This window comes from Mercenaria mercenaria, unplaced genomic scaffold, assembly GCF_021730395.1.
Source record: "Mercenaria mercenaria strain notata unplaced genomic scaffold, MADL_Memer_1 contig_4912, whole genome shotgun sequence".
NCBI classification, from domain to species: domain Eukaryota; kingdom Metazoa; phylum Mollusca; class Bivalvia; order Venerida; family Veneridae; genus Mercenaria; species Mercenaria mercenaria.
The window spans coordinates 43,209-55,429 of record NW_026463180.1 but is presented as its reverse complement, the minus strand read 5'-3'; the positions used below and the strand labels follow the sequence as shown (position 1 = coordinate 55,429).

At 35.7% G+C, this 12,221-nt stretch overlaps 1 protein-coding gene across 1 annotated transcript; it reads left to right on the top strand.

Annotated features, from left to right (window-relative positions):
• The first annotated feature begins 4,217 nt into the window (after positions 1-4,217).
• Positions 4,218-10,678, top strand: LOC128554297 (uncharacterized). The gene is made up of 2 exons (XM_053535555.1): positions 4,218-4,733; positions 10,586-10,678. Exons 1-2 carry the CDS (start codon positions 4,299-4,301, stop codon positions 10,676-10,678), a joined length of 528 nt encoding a protein of 175 aa, XP_053391530.1. The 5' UTR covers positions 4,218-4,298.
• Positions 10,679-12,221: the final 1,543 nt, after the last annotated feature.

Below are 12,221 nucleotides of genomic sequence, written 5' to 3'. Positions count from 1 at the left end.
AATCTTGTAGGAGGCAAGATAAGGCAGAGAAGAAAGACTCTGTACCAATTGTCTTGAGCACAGATAGCCGTTGAAGACGATGGGTTTCATGTGTTTTTTAATTTGGAAAAAAAGCACAAGCAAGAGAGTTCTACCTTGGACAACCTTCCCATGGAACACTAAATGTGTTCTATGCGAAGATGTCCACTGATAATAAAGCATAATTATTAAAAGTATGTGGATTTATTCATAATATAATGACAAAATAGGCAAGGTGTGTTTATGTTTTAATGCTTCCAAAATGACATATTGTATGGGTGCAATTCACTATATTATGTATTGTTTATCATGTACATGTATTATGGGCCGGTGGTCTTTCGGTATAAATAAAAAAGTTGAGTTGAGTTGAGTTGTACCAATCTAGATGTCCATGAATCTAATGTGTCAAGACTATTATTGTCAACCAATTACGTGACCAGGATCCATGCTGTTCGCTAACGCACTGTGTTGGTTTTCTCATGGCGCGGCTCATATTCTCATATTTTCGTTTTTGTTTTATTTTCCCCAGTAGATGTTTGTTTTTATAGTGGTCAAGTAACTGGTTGACAATAATTATAGCCTTGACACATTAGATTCACGGACACCTAGATTTGTACAAAACTATATCTAACTTTCCTTGAAGGCCATGTTTACTTATTCTATTAAAACTTGTAGGCATATGTTGTTTTTTTCAGCGAATGCCGTATTAAGAACGAATTCGTGACCATGCCACGTGATTTCAGTTTGCAAACCAGACTACTTGATAACGCATTATAGATAATTTATCAAAATGAACGATTTATGCAACACTCTGCCTGATTGGACGAGAGTGTCTATTTGTTTCACTCTGCTGATTGTGCTACGCCGGGTGAAATGTAGACAAAGCATTTATATTGTTCAAATACAAGCATATATCAATTTACAGAAAGAGCTGAATACGGTCTGCGTATCACATGAATAAGGGTGTGATTAGAGTATTCTATGTAGAGAAGTGCCTTCCAGACCGCTGCTGTAATTATTTGTCGTAGAATAAACGAAACAAAATTGGACATCTAGGAAACCTTTGTGAACTTTTTTAAAAAGAGAACCATTTAAATTGTTGTTAAGTGTGGTGTTTGGTTTTGCTATTTGCAAAATGTTAGATAGATGATAGAATGACACGATTTGTAAACCTCATATACTTCTTGTTTTACTACAATTAGCCGACAATCTTTTTTAAAGATTGTTCTTGTTTTTCACTCTCCTGATTGTGCAACGCTAAGTGAAATGTCAGACAAGGAGTGTCTAATGACGCTGTTTACAGTTTTAAAGCTACGCTTCGCTCAGTATATTTAGCAAGAATATTGAAATATCTAAAATGATAAGTAAGTTTAATAAATGTAACAGTAACCTGTTCAAATACCAATATGTATCAATTTACAGGGAGAGCTGAATACGGTCTGTGTATCACATGAATGAGAGTGTGATTAGCCGATCGATTAATGTCTTCTAGGTAGAGAAGTGACTTCAAGACCACTGCTGTAATTATTTGACATAGAAAAAAATGAAACAATATTGCACCGTTACGAGACCTTTGTGAAAAATTAAAAGAGAGCCATTTAAATTGATCAAGTGTTCTGTTTAGTTGAGTTTTGCTATTTTCAAAATGTTAGATAGATGATAGAATAACACAAATGATATGAAAACCTTAACTTCTTGTCTTAATACAATTCGCCGACCATCTTTTTTAAAGATATTTCTTGTTTACACAAAGTCTATAGTATGCTTGAAATAATGCAAATCTTTTTCATGTCTAAAAGTCTTAGGCCTACTCAGTGTTTCAATATATAGATAAAAAAATGAAAAGTAGCATTAACATGCGGAAAATTATTTAAATAAAAATTCCTTATCAAAGTGACGGTAATGTATTAATGCATGTGCGCATGTGGGTCACACTGAATCAACGAATCAACACACATGACCTCTGATTGGTTGAAAATGTATAGGGAATTCTGCAGTAAATATATCGATGTAAAGAGGTCTCCCATTGGTCTAATATGTGTTGAGCGTGTTTGAAAACTATCTAATTTCAGAAATTAAAATTCTAATCCATGATTCTTGGCTAAAATTATCTTGAATGATGCCTTTTAGGCGATAGTTATGCATGTTTTAATGTTTTACTAGTGGGGTAAAAAAGAAAAAAACAAAAAAAAACAAAAAAAACTAGGGTAACCGAGTTCAAAGAGAAAAAAGTGCCCCAAAGGGATGATCAACATGTATATTTCTTGCAGTTTTATGATAGGCCTTGGATAGTTCTTTCATCCTGAGTAGGTGGTATCAAAAGTTTAAATGTTAGGAAAGGCCCATAACACAAAATATTACAATGTGGGCCTATGGGAATATAGTTGATTCACGTTGACCTAAAGGCCGGTCACTACCAAATAGAATGTAAGCTTCCGCAGGTCTAGTCACAAGTGCCTTTTCTCAACAGCAACGTGTTTACTTTTACCCTACCGCGTTTCAGGATGTTTCACTTTGCATTCTATCGAAATCGGCATGTTCCTATCGCATTCTTATAAAAAAAACCGGCGTAAGAATCTAATGTTTTGAAAAGAGAAATTGAAAGAAGCGAAAAGGAGTAAATTTAGTGGGTTGTATTTAGCGAACTGTAGTTTTCTTATATCGAAGTTAACACCCCATTTTCTTTTTGTTTTTCTAAAGTAGCCATATAGTTTTTTATGGTAATATAAGTCTCTGAAAATCTGATATGCTAGAAAATGTCCAAAAACCCGTTTTAAAGTGAGTGAATTTTATATAAAATAAAGAACAGCCGGATTTAGTGGTGTTCAGCCTAAACTTCTAAGGTAGCAGATGCCGGTTTTTTTCTAGTACTTCGGACTTCCGAGTGATGTGGCCAAGTCAGACGGCTACTGATATCTTACGAGATGCAGACCTGAAAATTAAAAGATACCTGTTTACATCTTACTTGTAGAAGAAATAAAATACATAGTGAACTTCATACAAAGCATAGATTTTTAAATCCACAAGCCACCTGAAAGATAATTTCAGCCCGCGAAAGTACATGACATTTCAGCCCAAATTAGCCATTTTTTCAAGTGGCCTTAAAATGTTAGGGGAAATGATAGAGCCAAATAGCCACATGCATTCTGTACTCATTTTCAAGTATTACTTCCAGAGCTGGACAAACATACCTGTCAACCGATTACTTTTTCACTATTTTCAACTGTGTGAGGCCTACATGATATTTGGCAGTTCACGAGAAGCTGAATGCTGATAGTGGTATATACGCATTTCAAGCAGTTATACGAAAATAATGCCATCAAGCTTACATTCGCATCTGCTAGAATTTCTGTAACATACCATTCTTAAACTTGTTTATCAAAAACTCACATCAACAAATATTTCAAACATCAAAACAGCCTTCACTTCAAGGTTTTATCTCTAATGACAGATTTTGACCCTGGCCAATTCGAATCTGTGGCTGGAAACTACCAACTGCTATCTAAGGTAGCAGGGTACACTTAAATGCGAAAATTTTGGGCACGGACGGTCTTATATGTAGCGACTCGCAATATTGCACTTCCCTTATGAGCAGAATCAGGGTGGCCATTTTATAAATTGCGTGCATGTTTTGTGCTTTTAATGAATGGCAAGATCAGGATTCTCATACAAGAATAAAGAAAGTTATCAAAACGAAAATAGCATGAAAAAAAGCATGCCAAAATCATCAATTTTGCACTTTTTGAACAGCCTGCAATGATCCCGCTGCAAGAACAATGCCCAATTTTTTTTGCATTTCTCAATTTAATAGTCCTTACTGAACGTCAGGATATAAACGGAATGGGGGCCCATCCAGCTCGTTTTTTTCACAAAATAGCGAAAATGTTCCTGAGTATCAATCAACAAGCACAGAATCCTTTCGTGATTTGAATTTTTCCGCGAAAAGGTGTGTCATTGATCATACAAAGCTACCAGCAGTTAGTTTTCCAACTGACATCAGAATTTTACATATATCGGCTGTATAAATGTTCCAAAGAATTAATAATCATTATCTCTCACCTTAATTTACAGACATCCATATATATTGAGGGGGGGGGGGGGAGGGGGGCAAAATTCGAAGTGTACCCTGCTACCTAATGTGTGTAAACATAAGCGCGTAATTATGTGTACTTTTCGTGTGTTCACCGTCCTCGCGAAAACGAAAGTAGACAGTGAAATGCAAGTGCAAACGTGTTTTTAGATTATTTGAAAAATGCGTGCTATTAGTTAATCAATGGAATATGGCTTTTCATTATAACATTATATATAACGATAATGAAGATACGGACGATAGTGAATTGGCTTTAACATTTGTACAGTATTTAGATAACAAAATAAGTGCGTGGGGTTTCAATGGTTATTATGCAGCAAAGCATGCCATACCGGGTAGAAGTGTATTTGAGGAACTCTTCAGGATAGTGAGGGAAACTGAAAAGACGTTAGTTGTGATAACTCCACATTTTAGATCCAATTACTGGGCTAAGTATTCGAAACAAGCTGCGTTTAAATACCTGTTAGAGGAAGGCAACCAACACAAACTGATACCGATTGCAATTAATATACGCAATAAACAGGCTCTTGAAGAATTAAATGTTAACACACCTATTCTTATTAAAGGTTTGACAGAGCAAGAATGGGAAGACAACAACAAAAACTGTTTCGAACGACTGAAAAACGTAAACAGATTTCATAATTTATCCATTCGGGTATTCAAGCAATTATAAATCTCGAAAATATAAAAAGATAACGGATTGTCATATGACTTGATAGTGACTATTTATTTTATGCTAACTGGTGAAATACTGGGAAATATCAGTGAGATATTTCTCTATATCACTCACAGTACCGAACTTCTTTTTTTTCAGATAAAATTATCACCCTTGAAATATATTCTATAATCAACTCCCTTTGTTGCCTTTATAATTGCTGGTATCCTATCATTATCATAACATTCAAGCCACACAGGAGATATGTACAGCTAGACAATCCTATATAGGACAAGCTAGCTATAATAAACTTTGCAAAACTTGCCAAAAGAAATAACAGTACAGATCTAACATGTCTGATGCTCTAGAAATGTTACCTTGGTTGCTTGGCCTTGCCGTTAATGTAGCTATAAATACGTCTTTCCTCCACTTTTCATCGGTTCCTCACTATCGTATGGTAGATTTTACTGGCGACAGCACATTTAGTTGGTTGTTGTCTTAGTTTATTATCACAAGACATCAACTCAACCTTACGTAATATGCCAGCATTTTCGTCGAAATTCTTCCCCACCCAGCCAGTTGTGTTCCAAATTCCATCCCTATTCGTTATGCTATACAGCTCCTAGACCAATATTTCCATTAAATCCATGATGATATTTAATTCTGCAGCTTGATTTTCCAAGGACTTTCGGATATTCCCCAGTTGTTTACGTTTTTCGGGTTGTTTTATTAATCTGACCTTCAGCGTTTGTAAACAAAGCAAGCTTCCGGTTATTCAACGAACTGACGGCATTGACCGAAAAGTTTTAAATATGCTTACTTAACTTCTGTCTGTTGGCCGCGGATTGTGCATTTTTTAACAAAATATTTTAAGTGTTTTTGTTTTCAAAAACAAAATGGCGTCGTGTTGATTTAAAGGACCTAATCACCAATATTCGATATCAATGTGTCTGAGTGTCCATGGTAATTTAGCGGATGCATCATATGTAACACGGTAGCGTAAATAAATCCTAATATCATCATGAAGTATTGGTCTTATTTGAACATGTAAGCATGTAATAAACAGAAAATTCGTTGATCTTCACCAATTAGCATAAAATAAAAAGAAAATTTGTTTGTTTGCAGTGTGATCGAAATATATCTTCATCGATAAGGGAGACAATTCTGATATTTTCACTCAAACTCCGCCTTCGTGAAAATATTCAATTGTCTCCCTTATCGGTGAAGATATATTTCGATATAACACTGCAAACAAACAAATATCCTCTATTTATCAGGTCTAGGAAAGTGTTATATTTACAGATTGTCTGTAAATTTACAGGTACACTATAAATTTACAGATCAAGTGTTTGAAAACTGCTACAATCATATTTAGACTAAAAAATCGCAGTTTGAAGTTAATTGATTTACTTATGGTATGCATAAATATTATAAAGGTCAATTGTTACTTTCAGTCATTTCTGTTGACTTTGATTTTTCTGAAAATGCCAAAAACTCTAAGTCAACAAAAATGACTGAAACTCACAAATGATCTTATTTTATGCATACTATAAGTAAACCAATTAATTTCAAGCTGCGGTTTTTAGAATAAGGAAGTGTGTAGCCGTCCGGTAACCGGACGCTAAGCCTGCGTTCTAGCCATCCGGTAACCGGACAGCCAGCAAATCCTCAGGGGATTTTCTGGCCGTCAGGTAATAGATTTCCTAATGAATAAGTAATGATTTTATATAGTTTTAATGTTGTTTAATTAAGATATCGATACTTATCTGCAAACAAAATTTTGTGTGAATACATACTAAAGATTTACAATAAATCACTGCATTATTCAACCGATAAAACGGAAGTTTGTCGGAATCAATAATGGCGAGATCGCCGTGACGTCACTCATTAAAACATGTTCATCTGGTGGCTTTTATTGGGATCGGAATTTTTAAATTTTAACAACTTTTTCACTGGATTTTCAAAATTAAAACAATTTGAAATACTTACAATATTCATGTTTTAGTATAATATTCAAATATTTCTTTAATGAAAAACTGTTTTAAATGACATGTATTTTCAATAGCGGCAGTGTGATGTTCAAAACTTTTAGAAAAACAGTAGTTAAGCGTTCATAATTAATCCATTTTATTTCGAAATAATTAAAAAATATTGCCTATAAAATTTATCATTAAAATGGAACGTGTCGTCCTTCCGTCCGTAACAAAATAGTGTCCGGTCCATATCTCCTAAACCCCTTGAAGGATTTTCATGAAACTTGGGTCAAATGATTACCTCATCAAGACGATGTGCAGAACCCATGAGTCAGCCTTGTCGGTTCAAGGTCAAGGTCACAACTCGAGGTCAAATGTTTGAGTCTGCCATTTTGTGTCCGCTCTATATCTCATAAACCCCTTGAAGAAATTTTATAAAACTTGGGTCAAATGATCACCGCATCAAGACGATGTACAAAACCCATGAGTCAACCATGCCGGCTCAAGGTCAAGGTCACAACTTAGGGTCAAAGGTTTTGAGCCTTCCATTTTGTGTCCGCTCTATATCTTCTAAACTCCTTGAAGGATTTTCATGAAACTTGGGTCAAATGATCACCTCATCAAGACGATGTGCAAAACCTATGGGTCAGCCATGTCAGCTCAAGGTCAAGGTCACAACTGAAGGTCAAATGTTTGAGCCTTCCATTTCGTGTCCGCTCTATATCTCCTAAACCCCTTGAAGGAATTTTATAAAACTTGGGTAAAATGATTACCTCATCAAAACGATGTGCAGAAATTATGAGTTAACCATGCCAGCTCAAGGTCAAGGTCACAACTAAGGGTCGAAGGTTTGAGCCTTCCATTTTGTGTCCACTCTGTATCTCCTAAACCCCTTGAAGGATTTTCATCAAACTTGGGTCAAATGATCACCTCATCAAGAACTCATGAGTCAGCCATGTCAACTCAAGGTCAAGGTCACAACTGAAGGTCAAAGGTTTCAGCTCTGTATCTCCTAAACCCCTTGAAGGATTTTCATGAAACTTGGGTCAAATGATCACCTCATCAAGACGTTGTGCAGAATTCATGAGTCAGCCATGTCAGTTCAAGATCAAGGTCACAGCTAAAATCAAAGGTTTACCCTTTCACTATCCATAGCAGTGGCGGGGGATTTAGCTGTCTTTCAGACTGCCTTGTCCAACTTTCTATTGCGTTTAGTCCTAGGGCGTGGGAGATGTTTGAGTATAATGATTCAACATCAAATGTTGTTAAAATTAATTGCAGATTAGTTTTAAGCGATAGTGTATTAAGAAAATCCGTACTGTCTCTAATATTGCTTTGTACGTATTTGTCAAAGGACGTAGTAGAATGTCTAACATATTACTTAATCTGTGAGTTTGGCAACTCGGTCTAGAAACTATTGGACGTATTTCTAAAATCTTTAACATTGTTAATTGTCACTACTTCTGAATTTTGGAAAGAGCATGCGTTATTTATCTCTTGGCTTTTTTGAACCTTTGGTAGACCATAGAAATTCCGTTGTTTCACCCCAGAGTGTTTAAGGTAGTCATACTCTTTTTCTGTAAAGCAGGTTTTAAAACTATCTATTAATTTTCTATCACTTAAGGAGTCATTACTCTTTGGGCCTGTGGTCAGTTGTTCATACGCAGAGTCGTTTAGTTGCGATTCAGTCATCTGTTTATAATGTGAAGAGTCCATGATAACTACCGCTCGGGTAATTATTTAGATTATCAATAAATTTTTATGCCCCCGAAGGGAGGCATATAGTTTTTGAACCGTCTGTCCGTCAGTCGGTCTGTCGGTCTGTCCGCAATTTTCGTGTCCGGTCAATATCTTTGTCATCCATGAATGGATTTTCAAATAACTTGGCATGAATGTGTACCACAGTAAGACGACGTGTCGCGCGCAAGACCCAGGTCCGTAGCTCAAAGGTCAAGGTCACACTTAGACGTTAAAGGCCATTTTTCATGATAGTGCATTGATGGGCGTGTCCGGTCCATATCTTTGTCATCCATGGATGGATTTTCAAGTAACTACGCATAAATGTGTGGCACAGTAAGACGACGTGTCGCGCGCAAGACCCAGGTCTGTAGCTCAAAGGTCAAGGTCACACTTAGACGTTAAAGGTCATATTTTATGATAATGCATTGATGGGCGTGTCCGGTCCATATCTTTGTCATTCATGCATGCATTTTAAAATTATTAGGCATGAATGTGTACCGCAGTAAGACGACGTGTCGCGCGCAAGACCCAGGTCCGTAGCTCAAAAGTCAAGGTCACACTTAGACGTTAAAGGTCTTATTTCATGATAGTGCAATGATGGGCATGTCCGGTCCATATCTTTGTCATTCATGCATGGATTTTAAAATAACTACGCATGAATGTGTGGCACAGTAAGACGACGTGTCGCACGCAAGACCCAGATCCGTAGGTCAAAGGTCCTAAACTCTAACATCGGCCATAACTATTCATTCAATGTGCCATCGGGGGCATGTGTCATCCTATGGAGACAGCTCTTGTTCTAATGACGAATTTCTGTTTTTCGGAGGTGTAAAATCGCTTTTGTTTCTAACTATAGATATGTCATTATCGTCCTCCCCATTAAATTATTCTGATAATCTTAATCTTCTTGTGGAGTGGTCGATATCATTATTAATTTATTCTACATTTCCCTTAGAAGGGGTTGGTGTACACGGGTGAAACCGGTCGAGTTAAATTAATTTATATTAATTAACTGGATTAGAATTATTAAATATGTAAAAAATAAAAACATCTTTATTCACCTGTTTCCGCTATTGAATATCCGTATTGCCAATCAATACATTTTTGATATATATATATATATATATATATATATATATATATATATATATATAGAACAGTTGACTTTCCCATACGTGAGATCCGCTAGGATACAAGTTCGTATTATAAATTATTATATAGTAGAGAGAATTTATACGAACTAAATCACCACCGCAATATACCAGACCAATTACGGCAAAGCGCCTAGCAGTACAAACGAACACACACATGCCACAGCAAGTCCACTAACCCAATAAGATTAGTTTCGATGCTGCTTTATATACGAGCCCGAATCGTACTACACATTCGTACTGGTTCAACATTTGCATATATATACACTCAAATCTCTGTTTTTCATGTCTCGCAAATCAATAGTGACAGTTTAGTCTTTTTAACTCTTTTTAATACATAACTATATATATATCTATATTTGTGTTTTTAGAAATTAAAGTTTAGGCCGTTAGAAAAACATCACTTGGTATAAAATAAGTTAACACGGACGTTCAGCGATCAATGTTTATCATTTCTAAAAATAGAATATCAACGGATTTGTATACAAACACGGTCTCATTCGTTTTATCGACTGAAAAATCAGATAAATACTGATATTTTAAGTAGATAACAACTAGATAAAATCATTCTTTATTCATTAAGAAATCAATTACTGGACGGCTAGACCCCTGAGGATTTGCTAACCGTTAGGTAACCAGACGGCCAGAACGCAGGCTAGGCGCCCGGTTACCGGACGGCTAGACACTTCCTGAGAATAAATGTAATTTCATCAGTTTTCATACACACAATCTGTAAATTCATAGATAAAAAATCTGTAAATTTATAGATCATCTGCAAATTTACAGATAATCTAAAATTATACCACTTTCCTAGACCTGTTTATTTTAACATAAAACGTGTAGATGTTCAAAATGTTTTGATACTGCAGACATATTGCAGAGACGTTCAAGTAAAAAATAAAGAATAGAGGGTACTTCTATATTGTTTTGCTTTAAGATTTCAATCATATCTTTTCAGGTATTCTTGTCAGAAGAGTCGCCGTTGATGGTAGAAGGTATGTATTCTGGATATTTTATTCAGACTCGTCTCGACGGGTCGATATTACGATAGGAATTTTCTTTTAAAAAAAACCGTTAAGGTCGGAGCCATCAAATCTTATGGAGGCTGTGTTTACCTTGCATTCTGTCACGGTGCACAATCACGTGACTTGCGACGTATTCCATTTGGGGTATCACGCCAAGCAGAATTCGTAAACAAAACGTTGTTTTGGAAGGCAAAGTTTTTAAAGATAAATTTTTGTGAAATGACACCTAGCTGGTGCAAGTCCATATATCAATGCGTACCTCCTGTGATATAATATATATCCGTGTCTGTTTTAGTTTTGCTGGTAACCTGGACAAACCGCAATGCTTCCACAGCAAGCGTATTTTTAAATGGTTTGAAAACCAAACCCAAGCGACTGTTCCTTGATAAACGACCAACTAGTTGTCACCATTGCGTTCTCTTTTGATACCTAAGATCATTTTGGTAGGAAAAATGTACCATGTGATATCATTCTAAAAACAGCAGATTTTCCGAATATTTGGTTGAACGTGGGCTTAAGTTGTCAAGAGCCAACCTAAACGAATGAAAACACGACTTAAATATGCGTAAATATTGGGCAATCTTATACGCTATAAAGGATTTCCAATTCTTATATGCTTTTATCTGTTAAAATACGCTTACGCTTGAATGACGTCACGATAACGTGCGGTGACGTCAAAGATTTGTTGCGACCAAGAAAGAGCGCAACTGTATTTTATCTACTGTTTTAGATTAAAAGCATATTAGAATTGAAATAATTTATAGCAAAACCGTGTTTTAACACTATTTATACACTCGGACGGTAATACGTCGTACAAATAATTTCTCTCGGGCTGTGCCGTCGTGAAATTATTACGCCCGACGTATAACCGCCCATCGTGCATAAATAGTGTTAAAGCACTCTTTTGCTATAATTTTTCTTAAGGTATTGGACCCCTAATAGTAATGTTTAAAAAATGGCACTTGCTTGGCATATTCTTAAAGTTGACCATATTTCGCACTGAGTTGCAAATTTTAAACAACTTTTACCGTTCCGTTTTTTTTTGTAAATTTTGTATAATTTATGGTATTTCCTCAAGCTCAAGTAGAGACAAATTTCAATGTGATGGCCACTATCTAAAACGTTTGCAGAGATTTCATGACAGCATTAGTTTTGATAAAAAAAACATCAAACTATTGTTAAACAATTATAAAACATAAAATAAAACTGTAAATATCATTTTTTTCTAGGGTGCCTCGAGTAAACAGATTTAATGAGACAGAATTCTCCAACATTGAAAAATTAAGGTCGAATTCGGTAGGTCTGTTTTGAATTTTGCTCACTTCATTCAAAAATAACCTTGGGGCAGAAGTAAAACCTACCTGCATTTCTTCCACAATATGTAATCTAAAGAATGAAGGCAAAACAGAGACCTTTTACCGCATGTAACTCAGTATTTTTAAGTATGTCTAACTCTATCCCTTCTGATTCAGAGGTAAATTCACGTTGAACAGCAAGAAATCGCTTATAAAATGAATTTTTTTCCACCTTTTTACAACACATACATAATAAGTCTTGAAAGAAGTAAAA

What these genes read in the sequence shown, in the direction of transcription:
- LOC128554297 (XM_053535555.1), top strand. Translation starts at nt 4,299, where the DNA reads ATGGCTTTTCATTATAACATTATATATAACGATAATGAAGATACGGAC. An exon ending in GTTTCGAACGACTGAAAAAC is followed by an intron (nt 4,734 to 10,585) that starts GTAAACAGATTT and finishes ATATCTTTTCAG; the next exon opens with GTATTCTTGTCAGAAGAGTC.